General features: G+C 48.7%; 1 protein-coding gene across 3 annotated transcripts in view; it reads left to right on the top strand.

Annotated features, from left to right (window-relative positions):
• Positions 1–20,899, top strand: part of LOC143439190 (uncharacterized) — a 36,500-nt gene that overhangs the window by 421 nt on the left and 15,180 nt on the right. Inside the window, exons 2-27 of one of the 3 annotated variants that reach the window (XM_076925168.1) lie at positions 1,544–1,754; positions 3,305–3,489; positions 3,561–3,680; positions 4,411–4,962; positions 5,202–5,419; positions 6,078–6,239; positions 7,092–7,274; positions 7,700–7,805; positions 8,079–8,174; positions 8,289–8,448; positions 8,541–8,703; positions 9,280–9,459; positions 10,861–11,035; positions 12,008–12,123; positions 12,686–12,805; positions 12,990–13,225; positions 13,385–13,506; positions 14,143–14,367; positions 15,112–15,447; positions 15,818–16,198; positions 17,239–17,409; positions 17,811–17,968; positions 19,263–19,403; positions 20,021–20,138; positions 20,359–20,540; positions 20,726–20,851. In XM_076925168.1, the coding sequence (XP_076781283.1) occupies positions 4,611–4,962; positions 5,202–5,419; positions 6,078–6,239; positions 7,092–7,274; positions 7,700–7,805; positions 8,079–8,174; positions 8,289–8,448; positions 8,541–8,703; positions 9,280–9,459; positions 10,861–11,035; positions 12,008–12,123; positions 12,686–12,805; positions 12,990–13,225; positions 13,385–13,506; positions 14,143–14,367; positions 15,112–15,447; positions 15,818–16,198; positions 17,239–17,409; positions 17,811–17,968; positions 19,263–19,403; positions 20,021–20,138; positions 20,359–20,540; positions 20,726–20,851 (4,227 nt within the window). In that variant the 5' untranslated portion in view covers positions 1,544–1,754; positions 3,305–3,489; positions 3,561–3,680; positions 4,411–4,610. Of the gene's footprint in view, positions 1–1,543; positions 1,755–3,304; positions 3,490–3,560; positions 3,681–4,410; positions 4,963–5,201; positions 5,420–6,077; positions 6,240–7,091; positions 7,275–7,699; positions 7,806–8,078; positions 8,175–8,288; positions 8,449–8,540; positions 8,704–9,279; positions 9,460–10,860; positions 11,036–12,007; positions 12,124–12,685; positions 12,806–12,989; positions 13,226–13,384; positions 13,507–14,142; positions 14,368–15,111; positions 15,448–15,817; positions 16,199–17,238; positions 17,410–17,810; positions 17,969–19,262; positions 19,404–20,020; positions 20,139–20,355; positions 20,541–20,725; positions 20,852–20,899 lie in introns of all 3 variants that reach the window. The other 2 variants (XM_076925167.1, XM_076925169.1) reach the window with 2 other exon arrangements.

The raw sequence follows: 20,899 nt of genomic DNA, 5'->3' as shown, positions 1-20,899 counted from the left end.
GGCTAAAGTCTTATCTCTGCTAGGAGCTCTCTCAATCATGACTGTCTCTAGACAATAAGGGTCTTTTACACAGTGTATCGAGGCTCCCGGAGAGAGTAGTCCAAAAGAACTGAGCAGAGGCTACAAGGTGTCAGAAATCCCAGAGTCTCACTTCGTAGGTCACTGAAAACATCTTCCTAAAGTCTTCTCAGAAGCACTCACCCTAAAAGCAGTGCAGAGCAGAGTTTCCTGGTGCTGCATAGCCTAGCCTTGTAAATATAACATCACTATTACCAAGCTACATGTGCTAGGTGTGGGTATCACTCTCATACTTCTCCCCAAAGACTCAAACCAACATCCTACCTACCCTTGCTCTGGCCTTGTACAGCATCCCTAGCTGGTCCAGCGCCCGGCCTGCCTCCTATCCCCTCAGCTGTCAGCAAGACCTCTGCTTTCTCTTTACTGCCAAAAGATCCCAAACTCATTTTTTTATATTTATTTGAGGATAGCTTTAGACTGGGAAATAAAAAAATAAACCTGAGTCAATTCAGGACAGACACAAAGATACCGCCACAAGGTAGACAGTTAATGTTCTAGACTTGAAGTCTCAAGCCAGGACTTTCCTAAATGGCTCTAGTTGCATGTCCCTCCTGTTATCAAGCATTGTCACAATGTCACTGTTCTCAGGTTGTCTGAACCATAGAGACAGGATTACCAGTGGGCAGGGCAATCTGTCTCACTTGGTACTGAGTCCCATGAGCACCTAGCAACAGTTAATCAGACAGGCTTCAGCAGACTTAAGCCAGCTGCCTGCTCCCTGGCTCCAGTCTGGGAATGGCAGGTGGCTGGCAGGGAAGTTCCTGCTCTCAAAGTGGGGACACTGTGCAGAAGCTAGAAGGTGTCATATGATCTGGGTTCAGAAATCCCAGAATCTCACTTTGTTGGTCATTAATCATAGAAGACATCTCCTCACATGGCAGGAATATAGACTTCTTTTTTCTTTTTTTTTCTTCAGAACTCTATTATGAAGTATTTAAGCCATGCCAGAAAAATTAATAATGAATATAATAACAAACTGCCATGTACCCAAATCTAACTTAAATAAATGATTACTAAATGAATTCTCAGGGTTCAGAGGAATTGAGGGGAGAGTCGGGTCTGCCCATTTTCATGAAGGAAGACAGAAGCCCTGATGGGAAGGAGAGAAGCTACCTCAGCATTAATGATGACTGCTCTAGTCATAGAGGGAGCATTGGTCAGGTGCTACCGCTTAGAGGGGTGTTCTAAACTGGGAAACAGGATGTGGAGACCACAGCGTTATCTTTCTAGTTCCGGTTCAGAGACTCCCCAGATGGCATAGTCTGGATTAGTCACTAGCTCCTTAGGGATTCTCTAGGCCTCGAGTATCATGTCCCTACATTTGATCTATTCATGCCCACCTGTCTCCCACCCTTGACTGTGAACTCCATGACTATATACTATTGCTTTTATCTCATAGGCTCGTGTACAGAGTCAGGGCTGTTACTGAGTTAAAGGTGAGATTTAATCTTTGAAACCTCCATAGTTAATGGTCTGTGGACAGAAGAGGAAAAAAGAAAAAAGAAGAAAGGGAAAGGAAAAGTGAGTTAAAAACTAAGAGACCAAAGCAGACCCCTCATCCAGACCCCTAACTAATGTCCTTAAAGAGAGCCAGCGCTCCTGGGGAAATGGCTGATTGGATAAATGGTGATGGCAGGAAAGAGAGAAGAACTTGAGATCTTGTGACGCCTAAAAAGGTAAGGAAGTGCATACACACATGAGAGAGAGAGAGAGAGAGAGAGAGAGAGAGAGAGAGACATTCTGTGGAGTGGGTCAAGTAGTGCTTTCAGCTGAAAGTATTGAACAGCTAAAGAAGAAACAAAACTTACACGACGAATAGAAAACAACCTACAGACGTGCTCTACCCTCTGAGAGTTGGGACAAAGCTCCCAGTCCACAACCGTGGACTTTGCACAGAGACTTCCTCTCTTACAGTACGGCAAGGGAGGAATTACAGTGGAGAAAACCTAACAGTCAGGTGACCAAGTGCAACACAAGTGCTGCTAGGCCATGCCCATAGCATGTGCTTTTGTTGCATGATAAAGAAACCATCACGTTATTGCTCTGATCTTCTAAAAAATAAAAAGGACTTTAGACCAATGACTATAGAGATTTCTAATGAATCCCACCCAGCTAAGGCCATTTTACAGATTACTTATGGAGACTGTCAAAAGTAAGGCAAGTCTTGAGAAACTTTCACAGTTAAAGGGACCCAGGAGCATAACTAAATATAATGTTCGAGCCTGGAATAGACAAAGCGGTGTGAACAAAGTGTGGCTGTTAGCTGAAGTGCTGGTCCAGTAACTATAATGACTGGGAGTGAGGCACAAGGGAACTCCGAGAGCTTCCGTAAATCTAAAATTGTTCTTTAGAAACTAAGCTTATCAAAATACATACTTATTGTTATATTCCAGGAAAAAACTTAACTACAAAAGCAAAGGGAAGAATATGTGTGTCAGTGGCTTCCAGGATCATGAAAGGTCAGAAGTCCCCAACCTGTTGAGCTAGCGCAAATCCACAGAAAATCAAAGCTGAGCAAGACAACCCAGAACACCACCAGGAGCCTGGGAAAAGGACGAGTTAGGGAATGGCAGAAATGACAGATGGTAGTCAGGCACTTTAAGTAGTGCAGGACTTGAATCCCAGCACCCGGGAGGCTGAGGCAGGCAGATCTCTGAGTTCCAGGCCAGCCTGGTCTACACAGTGAGTTCCAGGCAACCAGGGCTACACAGAGAAACCCTGTCTCAAAAAACAAACAAGAAAGGAGAGGAAAGGGAGAGAGAGAGAAAGAAAGAGAGAGAGAGAGAGAGAGAGAGAGAGAGAGAGAGAGAGAGACAGAGACAGAGACAGAGACAGAGACAGAGAGAGAGAAAGAGAGAAGGAAGGAAAGACAGATGGACAGGCAGGAAAGACAGATGGACAGGCAGAAGTGATAGTTAGAACAAGAGGAGATACAGTAGGCCTGGCAGTGACCAGCTATTAGACAACTTGGACAAAAAGACAGGGCCAGGACTAAGCTCCCTTAGGAACTTCATGCCAGACAAGGGCTACGTGATACAGGTTAGTCTGCAAAACGGTGCTGGGCTAATGTGGAGTAAAACCCAGGATGAGTTAGTGTGACCACCTTTGAATGCATTCAAAAGAGTGTCTGCTTAAACATTAAAAGAACACACACACACACACACACACACACACACACACACACACACCTGCAAACAGCATTTCCTCTCTTCCCTCACCCTTGCAGGTGCCTACACCACCACACTGCTCACTGATTCCTGCAAGCTCACAGTGCCACCTACTGGCAAGACAAAAGCAGGATGGGTGAGCCCTTCAGCAACAAAGAAGCTTGAGGGGAGTTATCAAGAGGCACTCACAGGCCAGAGGACTCTGCAAAGCAGTGGCTGGCTCTACAAGAAGCTATCAGCCTGGGTGATGGAGACCACTTGTTATCAGTAATCTAAATTTCCCACTCAAAAGTGTCTCTACAAGCCTCTTTCCAGCATCCAGCAGTCGATCCTTCTGAGCTTCTAGGACATCGTTCTGAGTATCACCATGCCCAGAAAGGAGTGTGGAAAACAGATAATGCACAGATATATATTCCGATCAAAAGACAAAAACTAGTTAAGTGAATGGAATTCCCTCGAACTGGGGACACTTCTCTGGGTGTCGAGGGGGCAGACCTCTTCTTAAAAGCAATCAATCCTAAGTCATTTGAAGGAAACACTGATGAATAACACAGAGCAAATCAAACCAGATACTCATTTCTGCTTCCTCCTCCTCTTCTTCCTCTTCCTCTTCTTCCTTTTCCTCCTCCTCTTCCTCATCCTCTTCCTCCCTTCTTTTTTAAATTAGGCCTCACTGCAATGTGATATATAGAATTTTTCTGAAGGCTTCTGAGCAACCATCCATCACACAAGAGCACTGACTCTAATCTGGGTTTATGCTTTTCCAAATACTTCTGGTCTTGTGGGAATCAGTGATTTTTCACAGTAGCCATAAAGAAAGCTGGGCGGTATTATCCACTATCACTTTTTATAAGCAATGGATCTTTTCTCAAAAAAAGCATCCACTGAATGTCTTCTCTGGGGCATCACCTGGTTACACCAGGGACTCTGGCTGCTCTGCAGTTTCCAGTGATTCCTGTATGCATGGTCTAGGAGCACTTGACCGGTGTCACCAATCTGTTAAAAATGGATTTCAGTCCAGAATGAGGCTCCAACTTTTTCACTGTAAATCAAGGGGAGAACTAGATAGTTCCCTAAGGGTGTCTGAGTGTGTGTTGTATTGTGTGTTGTGTAGCAGAGGCAAAAACTATGTCCTCTATGTCTCTCCCGTGGGGTTTGCACACAGGATGCTTGTAGGAGACTGACTACGTGGCCTTGTGAAAGGAAAGTGCTGGAACAACCCTTGTCCTCACTGTGCCCAGTCGTGAGCTTGCTGCCCCGTGCTGTTCTTGGAGGGAAGGTAGACAAGAAAGAGAAGAGGAGCTGTGGACTTGTACTGCCTGGGCCAGGGCTGCCCAGAGGACCCATATCTCAGATTTCATCTTCATGAATTATTCAGTGACTGACAGCCATCGCTGCCACCAGGCAGCAGCTGTCCTTCCGAGCCCAGATCACTCTGTGCCTCTATTGAGCACCCTTATCTTGTCTTCTCCTCACGCCTGTCACCCTGTCTGTCACTTTGCCTCCCCTATCTCCCCACCTCTGCCTGAAGCCTTCCTTGGTGCCACGCCTCCCCCACTTCCATGTCTGCTTTGTTCTCTGCTGCCCTTATGCTGCCAGAAGATGAAGATTCTCTTCTTTGGGAACCTCCCAGAGGTACCAATCCTCCTAGCTGTCTTCTGCTTCATCCTCCAGAGCCCCAGATGCCTGGTCATAGAGCATCCCCAGGCCTGCCAGGGTGAGATTTCCTGTGCAAAAGGAGAGCTGGACCCACCGGGATACCCAGAGGGGAGAGGCTTAAATTAAATTTGAACAAAGGAGTTTGGGAGTAAAATTGAAGAGCAGGAACAGCTGTGAGGGGAGCTAACGACTGTGAGATCTTGGGACTGACGTTGGGGAAGATGAGCCCTGGGACATCATAAGGACCAGTAGCTCTTGGGTGCTAACCCTTCCTGTCACCCCCACCCCATCCCATAGGTAGGCCCTGTTCTATGTCGATTCCTGCCCTATGTCCCCCTGGAACTTTCTTCTCTGGAACGGGTCCCCACACCACCCCTTTCTGCCACCTCTGCCCTGCGGAGTTCTTCAACCCTTGGCATGGCCAGAATGCTTGTTTCCCATGTGGCTCTGAGGCCACCCAGCCAGAGGAGGGCAAGGACACCTGTGTCTGTCAGAGACCTGGACGAGTATTCCAGGTATGTTCTCCTCCGGCAGTGGGACCCAAGGGTAGGCTGCATTTCCAGGGCTGTTTTGGTTCCCAGTCAAGTTTAGCTCAGGTGTAACCTGACCAGTATAGGCTTGGGTTTCCAAAGGACTTGTGAGTAAGGTTGTAAGGTATAGGGTTAAAAGTGAATTTCAGGTAAATATTGGGTAGTGTTTTACTGTCTCGTGGAACTAATAAAAAGTATTCATTATATAGCTGAAGTTCAAATGTAACTGGCTGCTCTATGGGGTTAGTTAGTTGGATAATTAGTTAGTTGGTTAGTTAGTTAGTTAGTTAATTTGCTAAATATAGTTACCTACCTGGAAGGAAATATCATTACCTGTCATGATCACTCCAAACACACCTTCACCCAAGCTCTTCCAACCTGAATTTTTCCTGTAAGCCAGCAAATGTGCTTGTAAGTCCTTCCATTACTGAAATTCTCCTGTCTTTTTTTTTTAACTAAAATGATGGCATACCAATAACCATGCCCCTATGCCAACCTGCATTTGCTCACTTCACCTCCCCTGTCCTCCCTTCTGGTACATCTCAGAAATGTTCACATCCAAAGGGTCATGAGTGATTCATCACTGCCAAGTATTAACCAGCCAATCTGGTATGGGATTCCTCCCACACATCCTTACTTTCAGCCCAGTGATGGCCAGTGCCCTTGCCTCCCCGGCTATGAAGACATTGGTGAGCCAGTGGGCTGTGTTCAGAGGGAACATAACGACTGCAAAGATGGAGCCACTTGGAACCAGGAGGGAATATGTCTGACCAAAGAACAATGGAGTGACCACTGTGCCCAGGAGGTAGGAGGATGCTCAGAGATTACACCCTTGTTGGTATACCCAAATATCGCTATTCAAATCAACCCTGGTGGTGGTGGTGGTGATGGCGCTCCTCACTGCCTGCCCCAGAGTTCTGGGTTCTCAAATGAAAGACACACACACACACACACGCACGCGCATGCACACACACACCCCCTTATATTTTAGTATGTCACAAGCAGCTCAATAGTTGGGCCACTTCCAAACCTCCATGTGCCTAACACATTTTCCTCCAATATTCCTGAGTTAATACTTACTAAAATCTATATTCTATCTTGGCTGCCCCAGACCCGGACCTGCAATCCTCTTGGGCTGAATTCCCCAGCGTCTACATGGCAACTATGTTCTCTGCCCAGCACCTCTCAGGCGTGGCCTCTACTCCTTTCCCTGGCACTGCAGCTGTCTCCTTCCTGCTCCTTCCTCAGTCCCTTGCCCAGGAATTCTAAAGTCCTGCCTGTTTCCCTGCCCAACCATTGGCTGCTGGTGACTTTATTTACCAATCAAAACTAACTGGGGGCAGAGTCCCTCAGTGTCTTACGTGCAGACGTGCAAATTCTCGTGCAATTTTTGGGGCCAAATTAACATAATATAAGCAGCATTAGACCAAACCCACAACACAGTCTTTCCTCCTGCACCTCCTTGCTACTATTCCAAGCCAGTCTGGGTTGTTCTACCAGCAAGCCCTTCGTGGAAATCCAGAAGGCTGTACTCTGCACTCTGACATAGTTCCTATAAAAAAAAAAAAAAAAAAAAAAAAAAAAAAAAAAAAAACTGAAGACTAGTCAGGAGTCTTCCTCCAAGATGTATCCCTAAGAAGTCGGAATCTTTGCTAAGGTGTGTCCCACACCGGGAGATGCTCATGGCTATGACCCAAGCCTGGGGCTCTGCTTGTGCTGGGGACAACAATGGAGTGGAATGTGTGGACCCCTCTGCTCAGGAGAACAGAGACACATCCTTCAGCTCAGCTGCACTCAGGGCATCCCACAGATCTCCATCACTGAAGGCACTGGAAGCCAGGTACCTGAAGGCCAAGCCTACATTAAGTCATAGTGTGACTACCTGCCCTCAAAGATGGACCATGTGGGGTGAGCGTGCATGAACGAGCCCAGAGACCACTGTGCAAGCATACATCATGTTCCAACCTGCCCTATATATTAAGGCTCCAAAGCAAGAGAAAGGGCCCTTTGGACAGTTTCATTTCCTCTTATAATCTCATTAAAGACGCAGCAGGCCTTGTGTGTGCTAAGGAGAAGATACATGTCTGGGAGAACACGATCCAAGGTTGTTTCTGATCTCTTAGATCTACTACACCACCACCTCCCCTTTCACCCTTCCAGACAGTCATACAGGGTTCCCCAAAAGACTCTCCATACCTTCCTACCAACCGTGCCTGTCTTGGTGTCTTCAGGAAAGAGCTAATACCTTCACATCCTCATTTCTAGGGTTTTTACCTCTTGGACAAGCCTTCCTCACCACGTGCTGTGGGTCATCCCTGCAACCTGGACCAAGGGATGAAGTCTGTGCCTCTGTATGTGATCAAGGTGAATGGTAAGAGAGCTCCACGGGTAGAGGCCACTGGGACACTATGACTCAGGATCACACATGTGTAAGCCTAATATTTTGCATGGTGAATACTCTGCCCTCCTGTGAAGCTGGGGGGTGGGCAACACCTATCTAAGGTCTCCCTGAGAACTACAAATGAACTTTGGTTCCTCTGTGTTTTAAAGGGTAGACTCTTACAATGTACAAATCAGGGCTTCCTGGCTTTAGTAGTCTCTCACCCCAGTGCCCACAGGGTCAAAGCTCTTTGTCTTGGCTTAGAGCATGGCTTCCAGGGTCTGACCAGACCAGGCCCTGAGCTTCTGCACATCCTGGGCCTGCCTCTCATGGATCCCAGGCATTCAGACCAGGAGCCAGGTGAGTCTTTAAACCTCACCGTAGGCTCCTCTCCCACTCCTTGCCTTATCCCAGGCTATAGTTCAGGGTCATCTGAAAGTAGCTGCTGTATCTCATGCTCAGAATCCTTCCTAGGGAACTTGAGAGATGAACAGCAAGGCTTCCCGTGGTCACTGGGTCTCAATTCCACATACTCTGGAGACATGTTGGGTATCCAGAACCCTATAGTCTGCCTCCAAATCAACGATACGCTGGCTTTCCTGGTGACGCGTGAGCATTACCCAGAATATGACCTGTGAGTATTCAGAGTCACAGCCCTATACCATGAAGGACACACATCTGACACTACCTGCAAAAGGTAACGTGCCCCACTCTCTCCATGCCCAGGGGCCATTTCTATAACACAGTGCAGCAGTTTGACTGGGGGCGCTTCCGGGCCCTGGCTGAGGAGTCCCAGCTCTCTGAGCAAACCCCCCGCCTCTTCCTGCAGCAGTTCCAACTACCTGGAGTCTATGTCTTCCATCTGAACAGCAACCAGCATCGGAAGATGGTTGGTCTGTGACAATCTTCCTCAGTTACGACTTTGTCCACCATTTCCCCTCATGACCCTAAGATATGGTTTGAGGTTTGCCAAGGTTCCCATCATAGTAGCCCAACATATGATGTGTTAGGAGGAGTGGCCTGCTCGGAGGGTGAAAGCACAGTGCACTGCCTGGTTTAGGACATTGCTTATCTCTCATGACCTTCCATTTGATCTGCCACTGTCTTTCACCCTTGAGCACCCTAAGTCAATCTACACAGTCACTTATCCTTAGGAGTCACATGCTATTGCCGCTATGCTTCTGGCCACCTTGTCTGTGTCACAAGCCATTTAGTATCTCATCCTGTGAGACAGAGACCTCCTAAGAATCCTGTGGACCAAGTCCCAGAGCATGCAGCCACCTCCCTCTATATGGAGAGTCATCTGATATGAGTGGATTTCCCAGGAAAACCCAACTTCTGCCCACCAGCCCTCAAGGCTGAATGGATATCTGGTTAATATTGACATGCCTGGGTTGTCTCTCTGCCTCCTGCCAGTCTCTGGCAAATGGTGGCACGAAGACTGAATAGACTTCTTTCTACCTAGTACCTCCGTACTCTCCCACCTGGGGGCCGGTGCTTTGTGGATGGGCCATTTGCCTTGATGACACCCAGGAATCTTATCCAGACTGGCATTGCCAGGATCCCCAAGCCAGTGAAGAAGCCTCACTGGCCAGGAGTCATGGGGGAGATGCTGTTTCTTCTAGGGCTCTGCCTGCTTCTGTCGGTGAGTAAAGTTTCCAAGCAGCCTCTTGCCAGCCCCTTCCTTCCAATCCTGCCAGTAGGAGGCATTATAATAACTGCTGAGACAGAGACGGAGGGAATGGCCAGTGTCATGCCTAACAGAAGAAAGACTATACACAGTAGTAAAGCATATACACGGGCCCCTGGCCATACAAAGACAGGGCTGACCATTCTCTCTGGGAGGTCATAGACTTTCTAGAAGATATGATCCCTGAAATAGACACAGAAGAGCATGGTCCCCGTACTAATAAGGGAGTAAGTAAGTCCAGAGAAAGAAGTATGTTTTTCAAAGAAGCAGTAAGAAACAAAGAGAATACAGTCAGCCCTCCAAATGTGTAGGTTCTACATCTTATAAATCCAATCAACTACCAACCAACACATTCAGGAGGGGCTGGAAAGATAGGTTGGTAGGTTAAGTGTTTATCTTGCAAGTGTGAAGACCTGAACTTGACCCCTAGCGCTCATGTAAAATTGAGCATAGTACTACATGCTTGTAACCCTGGCTTTGGAATAAAAAGTATGCCTGGGGCTTGTTAGCCAGCAAGCCTATATCAACAAGCCCAAGGTCCCAGTTAAAGAACTAGTCTCACAAAATAAGGTGGATGGCAACTGAGGAATGACACCTAGAGTTGACTCTGGCCTCCACATGCACACACACATACATGCATCCACCTACACACACACACACACACACACACACACACACACACCACTGAATTGAATTTATACTGAACAAGCATAGACTTTTTCTTGCCATTATTCTCTAAACAATATATCTGGGCAACTGTTTACAAAGTATTTACATTGCATAGTATATACATCTATACATTTGTATAGATGATGTGACACATATCACGGGGTGTTTATGAGTTGTAAACAAGTAATATCCCAGTTAATATCAAAGACCTAAGCATCTGTGGATTTCGGGACCCAGAGGAAATCCTGGAACCAGTCCCTGTGGATATCAAGAGATGACAGCATTAGCAGCAACATTTCAAAGACACAAAACACCAATCTTTGGCTTATTTTGGGGACCAAGTGTGAGTCCTGTGGCTGGAGCTTAGGCTCTGGGGCCAAGGATAAGGCTAAAACAATTCATCTTTCTGGCTCCATTTCAGCTAAGAAGACTAAGAAAGGCCTTGTCTTCTAGGCAGCAGATAAGAGTGCTGAGAAACTGAGGACATCTGAGAAGACTTTGGCTTGTGATACACAATAGCATAAGGGCAGGGAAGGGTTAAGAGGCAGCTGCAGAGAACAGGGATCTTCACTGGGGTGAAAGCAAAAGAAGTTGAGATACCCCAAGCCATATCCAAGAGGGGAACTTCTCCAGGAAGGATAGCTCTCAGCTTCCTCCTTCCTGCCCCGCCCATGGTATGCCCTTTAGATTCAGTGTAAGAGCCTTGGCTGGGCTCGGAAGAGTGCTTCACGACCTATCTTCAGGACTCACCAGCAAGGATATAACCTTGATGTCTACATCTCCCCAAGAACTGCAATGACATCAGTGAGGAGAGACCAATCACCCCGAGACTGTGAGGTCCTAAGGGTTGAAGGGAGTCATGGTGAGTGACAAACTGGGATAGATTCCAAGGGCTGAGCCCCAAATCCAACCGGCAAGTTCTGCCATGTTTCATCTTCCTGGGTTACTCTTTGCTCGGTTTCCACCATCATTCATTCACTTGTTTTCTCAGAGAGCATTTATTAAGTGGCTACTGTATACAGATGTTGCTAGGCACTAGGAATACAGTTTAGAGTTGGAAAGAGACATCTGACCACAAATTTGTCAAGGAAAAGGTAATACAACCATGTGCAGAGCACTGAAATTAAGAGAGGAAGGCCACTGTTGAAAGACATGCAGGTCCAGAACCAACCACCCTGGATTCTCTGTATTCAAAAAGAAATTGGGAACCAGAGGTTGGTGAAAGAAATTGATTTATGTTTAGATTGGCCCAACTGTGGAAAGAAAGAATCTAATTCGTATCCACCAGGCTGGTGGCAGTGTTACAGTTTATAGAATTTATAAGACAGCAGCCAGAGATGTGCAAATGTTGGTGTGAGATGGCCGACTGGGTCTTTTCTTGGAGAGAAGGCTAGTTGGCCCCAGGCTGCTTCCATTATCTCTGTACTCAGCAGACTGCCTCTACTGTCAGCATGGAGGGTGTGTTATATTCTTACAAGTTATGTTGTTCCACCACCCAGAGGAACAAGTTGCAAAACGTATTGTACAGCCTGCGGAAGCTCCCCTTCCAACTGTTGCCACTCAAAGTTCAGTCAGTGAGGAGGGCTGGGATTAAGTTGTGCCTCTGGGAACTTAAGGCTTCCCGGCAGTGGGGAGGGGGGTCAATGGTCTTCTGACTGCACAGTGGGGGGTCAGGCACAGCATTCTGCATTTCTGTCAAGCTCCTCAGAAACACTTATGGTTCATACAAGGACCATGCCTTTAGCTGAGAGCCTGGAAGAAGACACACTGAAGGTGTGTCGAGACCTGCATTTGGGGAGACTAATCATACTTCCGTCCACCTCCACCCCCACAGGTGGGACCTGGGAGGACCAGGTAGACCTAGAGTGCTTTGACACAGAGGTCTTCTTTGAAATCCTGCATCGGCAGTCTCTGACAGTGACGGCCAATCTCAGCCAAACCAACAAGGAGGTAACTGGAAACCCCAAAAGGTGCATCCACTCAAGGCTGGCAGAGACAAGCAGGGATAAAAGTAGCCGTACTGGGGAATAGATGCAAATGGGGCACAGAGCCTTAAGAAATCCTGGGCAAAGGAAAGTAGAGAAGATAGAAAATTTCAGATTAATTAGGACTGATATTAAGAAACGTATACACTAACAGATAAAATGTAGAGAACATAGCAAGGACAAGTCGGGGGGGAGGGGGGCTTATCTTAGATTCCTATCCCTGGTCTTCAGTGACAGACATTAGAAAAAAGTCAATACACTAGAAGTCTAATTATAAAAACAGGGCCAGGAGTTGGAGATGTAGCTCAATGACAGCATCTGCCTGGCATGTTGCATGCATGAGGTTTGATCCCCAGCACTGACTTGTGGTCTTGAGGGGAGAACTTTATTCTTGCCAATTTTATCCATTTCTTTGTCTTCGAAGGCAGGTTCTTTGGCATCTGTCCAGCAGAGGGCGCGCTAAGATTACAGTAAAAAGCTGGTGGCTCTAGGGTGGTGGTGGAGGCTAACTCTATCCTCTCTTTCAGCTCAAAGTCCTCTACCTCAAACTTGTGAAGGAAGCCGGTTCCCTCCGGCAGCTGTGGAGTGCTCGGTGTTACATCTCTGCCTCCACTAACCAGATTCTAACCCAGAGAAAGCAACAAGAGGTTGGACTTTGGATTCACCCCTTCCCACCCAGCCCCCGTGCCCTCTCACGGTCCCCAAGCACTGCACCATTACTCCTGCCCTGAGCACTCTGAAGTTCCAAAGGAAGCTGGAACTCCCCCCAAAGTTGATGTCCGTAGTGGTTGGAGCCCTCCAGGTAAACAGGGCAATGTGTCTTTGACCCAGGCTGCTGAGGCAGTTACCATGGCTGCAGAGGAAGAGTCTAGGCAGAGGCGAAGCCTGGCAGGCGAGTATGCAGCAAGCCTTGCTCACCAACTGGAGCTCCTTCACCAAGACCTCTGTGCCAGGCAGGAGCAGTGGGCTTCTTTCTGCTCAGCACTGATGGAAGCTCAGTGGTTGCTGAAGGCGTCTGCAAGCTCTAGCCCAGAGAAGTCCCCCCAGCCTGGGCAAAGCCCCGAAGAGTATGTACTTGATCAACCTGAGTCAGAGTGTAGAATACAAATCGTGGAAAGAGAGAGTATGGCTTCACAGAGTCCCAGAAGTAACCACATTAAATGTCCTTTTCCATCTCTCATTGTCTCTTTACTCTGGCCACCCTTCCATATCCTGTGTCTCTGCAGGGTGGCTTCTCAGCTGGACACTCTGCTGGGCCACTTGTCCAGGGCCATGCTGCAAGAAGGCCACCGCTTGAAGGCTTGGGGCTTCCTGGACACTGGCACAGGGGCGGAGCTGCTACAGGCAGGTAAGCGTTGCTTGGCCTCGTCCAGGACCTATGGGAAGGAAGTAAACTAAATTCAAGATGATAGGCACCTCAAAAACCCAAGTTCTACCCCTAAAACACCTGCAGAGGCAGAAGTGGAGGGGATGCAAAGCAAGCGGGGAACCCTGGGAATGGGAGGGGTTCCTGGTCAATGGCCCCACACAAAAGAAGAGGGAAGCTCAGAAACAGGGAAGATGAGGAAGGAAGCCATCACAAATCACGGCTTTATGAGGCGTGTGGCGATTCTTGAAAGTAAAAGCCTGGCAGATAAATGTCAACAGTCAGGTTTGAAAAATGCTGGGCTTGCCTTGAAAAGATATCCCTTAAAAGCATAGTGAGTTCTGGAAGTTCTCAGCCCCATCTCAGTATCCACAAGCCTTTCCCCAAAGAACCTTTACCCAGCCTGCAGTCTGAGGATATTGCAATGGTGAAGCTTGGTGCACAACTCAAAAAAAAAAAGTCTCTACCCTGGGGAGCACCATCCTGGGGAGCACCATCCTTGTGAGGGTGGGGTGAAGTTCCTGCTAACTTCTTCCTGTCACCAGCCAAGACTCCTAGCCTTCCCCAGTCACCTCAGGAGAGGCCCATCAGGCAGCCTTTGCTTTCCTGCCACCTCAGCAGGTCCTCAAGAGGGTACTAATGACATCATCGTGAACCCTGTCACCAAGTTAATGGTCCCTGGACCCAACTGTATGATGATGCTCCCAACAAGTGGCCACATAGGGCTCGTGCCCCCTGGCTACTTTATCCACCCTGACACTAGGCGTGTGCTGCCTGAGGCTGGACACCTGGGATATGATCTGCTGAGCTCAACTCTGATACCCATTACCGACTCTAATGCTGGTAAGACCCTGGCCCACTAACCTGCCCCCAGCTTTATTTGGGACTTCAGAAATAGGGCAATGCTCCCTGGGGACCTCAGGAATGAGTGCACAGACAGCATGACTCTGTCCTTGGTCAGAGGTACTGTTGACCAGCAAACTAGTAAACATTTCCTCCTTCACCTCACCTACTACTCCCACTGGATTCAGGTGGTACATGCCTTTACTCCAGCAGTTGGGAGGCAGAAGCAGGTGATCTCTTGTGAGTTTGAGGCTAGCCTGGTCTACAGAGTGAGTTCAATGCCAGAGAGGCTTCACAGAGAGACTCTGTCAAAAAAAAAAAAAAAAGGAGGAAAAGGAAGAGGAGGAAGAGGAGGAAGAGGAGGAAGAGGAGGAAGAAGAAGAAGGAGAGGAGGGGGAAGAAGAAGAGGGAGAGGAGGGGGAGGGGGAGGAAGAGGAAGAATAGGAGGAAGAGGAGAAGGAGGAGGAGGAAGAAGAAGAAGGAGAGGAGGGGAAGAGGAAAAAGAGGAAAAGAGGAGGGGAGGAGGGGGAAGAGGAAAAAGAGGAAGAAGAAGAGGAGGGGGAAGGAGAGGGAGAGGAGGGGGAGGAGGAGGAGGAAGAGGAAGAAGAGGAGGAGGAAGAGAGCTGAATGAATGGGAGAAGACTTCCACAGCTGCTCTTTTCCATGAACTACATAATGGGGAGGAGCCAGAGGCCAGAGAGCAGATGGGCGGAGTTACTAACACCTCCCTGTCTCCCTATCCAGGTGGTGTCAGGACATCAGAGGTAACTGTTCTCCCCTACGTGCCTTACCCAGTGAGTCCTGTCACAGGCTGCCCTCCAGACACCCACCTGCCCATCCTACAGCCAAGAAGAACATCACAGCTGGGGGCTCTCATGTCTGACCCCATCACAGGCATTGAGGTGCCTGTGCTGGCTGTGACACTGCACCCCCAAACCAGGCAGTGGCTCACTCTCGGAGGGACATACTGCAATCCTCTCACCAAAACGTTGGCCCCTTTGGAGTTGGGGGGCCCCATGAAGGACCCAGTCACAGGAGGCATCGTGCCAATCCTAGGCGTTGGACTGGATGAACACACAGGTCTCCTTCCACCCTGTTGCCCCTGCCTGGCCTAACTGCCCAATTTCTTCTGGCCTCCTATCTTCCTCATGCTCTGGTCAGGCTGGACATGATACCCCATCCTGGAAACTATACTCCACCCTCTCTTTCCACTCTGCCTCTGCTCCCAACCTTCCCTCTTGTACAAAGCTCTCCTCTCCTCTTCCCCATGTCTATCACAGTATCCCCAAGGTAATTTTATAGTAAAAGGAAGCCCAACAGGGCAGCTCCTCCCGTTTTTCTTGCCCTTGGTGCTGCTGTGGCCCCGCCCTGCCCTCCTTCTTCCCCGTGCCTTGCATGCTAACACCACCACAGGCCTCTTTCCCACCTAACCTAGGTGTCTTGCTTGCAGGTCAGGTGCTTGCAGTAGGAGGGCTTCGAGATGCCACAGGGAGCCTCTTGATGCCTGGTGACAACTTTGTGGAGCCACTGAGTGGGAAGACAGCCCGGCTTCTGGGAGCTTCCCAACAGGCAGGGCAGATATCAGCGCACGCAGGAGGGTCACAGGCCCTGCTGGATGCCAATGTCTTGGTGGCCCAGAGGCAAGTGATTATGATGCTCCAGCAGTGTCGGGAAACTGCAGGATCCAGGGCACAAGGGCTGCTGGAGTCTGCCATAAAGGACACGAGACAAGCACTGGCATTGAGTCTGCACCAAATCCTCCAGCAGGCTCGGAGGCTGGAGAGACAGTTGGTGGCAGCACGTGACATGGAAGCCAGTGGTGGCCATATAGGTATGTGTCGATTTGGGCCCTGAAATCCTGGCCCCAGAATGGCTCCATGTTTCAGTTCCTCACAGAACAGAGAACCTCAGCTCTGCCGGCCTTGCATATCTGTGGCCAAATAAGAGACAAGCTCAGGCTCAAACGCTGTGTGTGGCTTTAGGCTGCCTTCCTCCTCCGATCTCCTAGTAACTCCACTGGGTCTGATACTCCATTTTATAAAATGTAGTCTTGTTATCTCATAAGGTTCCCAGCGTGACACCCTCTTACATGGGGTCCTGACATTCAGGGAGTTGAGTAGCTTGTTCAGCAAGGGTTCTCCAGTTAGTTGGCAACAGAGCCAGGCCCAAGGCCGGAATCCCCAAAGCCCTGGACTCTTTCTCACTATTATTCCTATAACCGCCTTTCCTCATCTTTAACTCAGGAAAAGAGACACCCTAGTGTTCCACCTCTTCCCTGTGACCCTAATGTGAGGGGTTGGGGGAGACAGGAAGAGAAATGGCATCTTCCTGGAGTTTATCTCACATCTCACTCCTAGAAGCTTCCATCATCTGCCCATGGTGTGAGTGACACACACACATACACACACACACGCTCATGGACACCCCAATAAGACCCAGGGGTTTGAGTTGGAATTGACTGGACTTTGAATACCTATCCTTTAACTCTTTGACCTTGTTTTACATCTTTAAAATGAGGATTAAAATTGCAGTACATCATAGACTTCGGTAAAGGACCAGATAAAATATGGAGGTCTTAGCTCAAATTCTGACCCATCGTGAATAGGCACTCAAGAATATGAGTTCCCATATCATCCTCTCTCTCTTCTCAGTGTGGCCTGGAAGCCTTTCTCAGCTTCCCCAAAACATCTGATGTTAATCAGGCCATGCTAACACATCTTCCCTTCTGAAGTCAATATGCCACCTTGGGCCCAAAAGAAACATAGGCCATGTTTACACAGCAGCCTCTCTGGTCAGGGATGAGGCACTTGGAACCTGGAAAAAAACTCAGGTGGTTTTGCCTAACCCCAACTCTTCTTCTCTCAATATCAGGACTAATGTGCTATCCTGGGACAGAGCTCTGGGTCCCAGCCCTGTATGGAATGGAGATCCCAGACCCTGAAGGCTCTGGGCTCATGGTGCCCATCCTGGGCATGCATCGAGATGTGGATTCTGGGGCTACCACGCCCCTGGCAGGCACAATGGAGGACGCTGCTGGTAAAGGTGAAGGGCAGCATGGACCCCCTAAAGCTCCAGGGGATCAGAAATGTGGCTTAGTCCCTGGTGGAGAAAGCCTTGCAAAGCTCAGGAGAAGTTGCCCTGATCCATTGACACAAGCCCAGGGGGGAGGGCATTCTGATGATTCTGCTAGAATAGACCCAAAATAAGATAACTAGGGTTCTCAAAATGACAAACCTACAGATGATAGATTTCTCTGAAAGATCTGGGTTCTTTCAAAGATAAGCACAATAGAAACCATCCACCTACTTACAACCACACACTCAAGCTCAGAGCTCTGAAAGGATCAAAGGGAGGTCCTGGGGCTTCTTCCCATGACTAGGCTTCCTTCCTTCCTTCCCCTATATCTGGTCACTAAAGCCAGTGGTGACTTTGACTGCCCACAGGTCTTGTCCCAATCTCCATTGGGGCTCAAGCCATAGATCCTTTAACTGGGGAGCATGGTCCTGTGATTGGTGTTCAAATGGACCCCTCTGCCAGAGTGGCGGTGCCTGTGGTGCAGGTGCTGGAGGCCTTGCCGCGTGGAGTGAGGGACCCAGAGCTGGTGTGTACAAAGGGCTTCTTCTATGCATTCACTCACTCAGCAACCACATGATGAGAGCTTCCTGGGTTCCAGGTGATGTGGGAGGGGTGGACATGCAAGGCAAGTATGCTTCTTCCCCTAGGGAAGTGCTTCACACCTGACTAGAGGTCATGAGGATGTTATATGAGCTCAGGGGAGGGGCTGGAGTAAGATAGAGGAGAGTTCAAGGGAGGTTTACAGAAAGAGAAAATGCTTGGGCTAAAACTTGAAGGGAGGCAGAGAGTTGCCTCTCCAGCCTCAGGACAGCAGGACAAACAGAAAGAGCAAAAGTGAGGCCAGAAATGTCCCGGAAAGAGGAAGATGGAGGGAGAAGAGAAGCAGAGAGGCCAGTGAGGGTGGCAGGAAGTAAGTCTCAAGCAGCCTGTGCTCAGAGGCTAAGAAGTGGCCTGGGAAAGCCATGTGGACCCAATAAAGAATTCTAAGTAAATGTGCAATGTCCTAGGGTAATTATTTTTTAAACTGTCAAATTTGTAAAATGAGGAATAGCAAAAAAAAGTTATGTATAAACCCACTACAGTTTTAAATTATATAAATGAAGAAGCAAAGCCCCCCCCCCAACACCCTCTGTGCCCACTGCCAATGTCCTGCAGACATCACTGGCCTCTCTTCCATTCTCACCCACCAAATGCAGCCGCTGTTAACAGGTTGTCACACCTCCTTCCAGACATTTTTATGCTTATACATAATCAGCATTCTAGAAATTTCTCTCTGGCACCTGTGCAAAGCACAGATGGAATAGGGCCAGGCCAAAGCAGGAAGCCCTGTCAGGAGGTTGCCGCAGTAATTAAGCTCTTGGAAGATATCCATCAAAATAAAAGTGATTTAGTGTCTTACCATACATTCTAAGCCCAGTTACAGTTTCAGACACAAAAATGGATATAAGTTGAAAGCTTTTGAGATAGAAACCAGGAAAGTTAAATTTGAGTCCCAACACCACCATCTCACAGATCCATATGAAGGCGCCAGATTAGGTGTTGGAGGTGGTAGCTATTCTCTGCATCCTTACCTTCTGCTCCTCGATTTCCCAAGAGAAACATCGAGGCAGAAGCACAGAGACCCTACAGAGACTAGATGGTAGATGGAGGGAGAGACTGGGAGCTGGCAAGAAGTACGGAGTTGTTTTCTCATCTCCAACCAAGTCAACTGTCCCACCAAGTCAGGCATGGTCAGGGCATACTGAGAAGCCTTGGGGTCTACAGCCAAGTCATGGGGCCTGTGTGTGTTTAGAAAAGCCTTAACAGTCTGGACCTTGCAGCAGAGCCTCTTGGAGCGGGAGCTAAGGGCCCGTCAGCAGTACTGGCAGCTCCAGGAGCAGGAGGAACAGCACCTGGCAGAACACTTGTGGCACCTGAACCAGGAGCTCCACTTCTACCCAGGCCATGAAGCCAGGCTGGAGGTAAGGCCTAAGGTGTCATCCCACTGGCCCCACTCCTGCAGAAACCATACAAGTCCTTTTAATGTTTAGAGACCTTGTTTCCCAACTGGTCACAAGAATGGGATCCATCTTAGGGCAGATAGAGTCTCTATCTTAGTTATTTTTCTATTGCTGTGACAAAACACCATGACCAAGGTGACTTATAAAAGAAAATGCTTACTTGGGCTTATGGTTTCAGAGGGTTAGAGTCCATGATGGCAGAGCAGAGGCGGGTAGGAGGAACAGAAGAGAGCTCACAACTTGATCTGCAAGTTGGAGGCATTGGAGAGCACACTGGGGATAGCATGGGTCTTTTGAAGCTTCAAAGCCCCATGACACAACACTTCTAACAAGGCCACACCTCCTAGTCCTTCCCAAACAGTTCTGCCAACTAAGGACCAAATATTCAATATACGAGTCTATGGGGGTTATTCTCATTCAAACCACCATAGTCCCCAAACTCACCAGGCTCTAGATCGCAGTCAACCCTAAGTCCCTCAGCTGTATGGAGGTAGAGGGAAAGCTGGCATGAGGTGGCCCAGCTTAGAGCGCTGCCTTCTCTCCATGGCTCAGCCCTTTGTACTTTCTGTCCAATGTAGCTGAGGGCTGCTGAGGAGGCTTGTGCAGCCCTAGAGGCCTGCTGCCTGCAGGAGACAGAACGGCGAACTAGAGCCCTGAGCACGCTCAGCAGCCCAGAATGGTATTTGCTTTCTCAAGGTGGGTGACAAGTCCTACTAGTGGTACCTTTATGCACCACTGCCAGGGAGCACAAGGAGCCCCTCCACCACCTGAGTGGGCACATCTCTCCCGGATCCCCACTAGGCCTTGGCTCACACCTGACGGGTTCACTGGCTCAATCAAAACTGTTGTCTTTTCTTCTCTCCTTCTATGTTAGTAGCTGTTGCGAGGTGGCCTTTCTCTTTGCCCTTTGCAGCAGACAGGAAAGAGTGGGAAGAGGAGTCACAAGTGGTACTGGGCATGCGGAAGGTCCTGCACTGTTTAGGGCAGGCCTCAGAAAAACTCAGGAAAGTGGCCCTCAGGTTACAAGGCCAGGAGGAGGAGGTGTGTTTACAGCAGAGTCAGGATCATAGCCCACAAGTCTGGAATCATCAGAGGAAGGTGAGGCCTGAGGCTGGCAAGAGGGACCCATGGGATAAGGACATTCTCTACCATTGTAAGACCCTTCAGGGCCAAATAATTTTTGGGTGGGGGGTGGGGGGGGAAGAACATTGGATAGGCAAAAGGGAGCAATAGAAAGATTAAAAATCCCATTTAAATTCAGCGTTGTATTTCCTCTGTTCTAGGTAGTGCAGCATCTCTCTGATGGGTTTCAGGAGGTGGTGAGGGACAGACAGAACTTCCTGGGCAGGGCTCTTGGCCAACTTCAGTACCACCGGGAGGTCAGCCGTCTCCAGCTCTTGCATATCCAGGTACTGGCCCTCTGGACTTGGCCAAAAGATCTGAGTTTCTATCTTTGA

This window comes from Arvicanthis niloticus, chromosome 26 (genome assembly GCF_011762505.2).
Source record: "Arvicanthis niloticus isolate mArvNil1 chromosome 26, mArvNil1.pat.X, whole genome shotgun sequence".
NCBI classification, from domain to species: domain Eukaryota; kingdom Metazoa; phylum Chordata; class Mammalia; order Rodentia; family Muridae; genus Arvicanthis; species Arvicanthis niloticus.
This window is presented reverse-complemented; position numbering and strand designations above follow the sequence as displayed.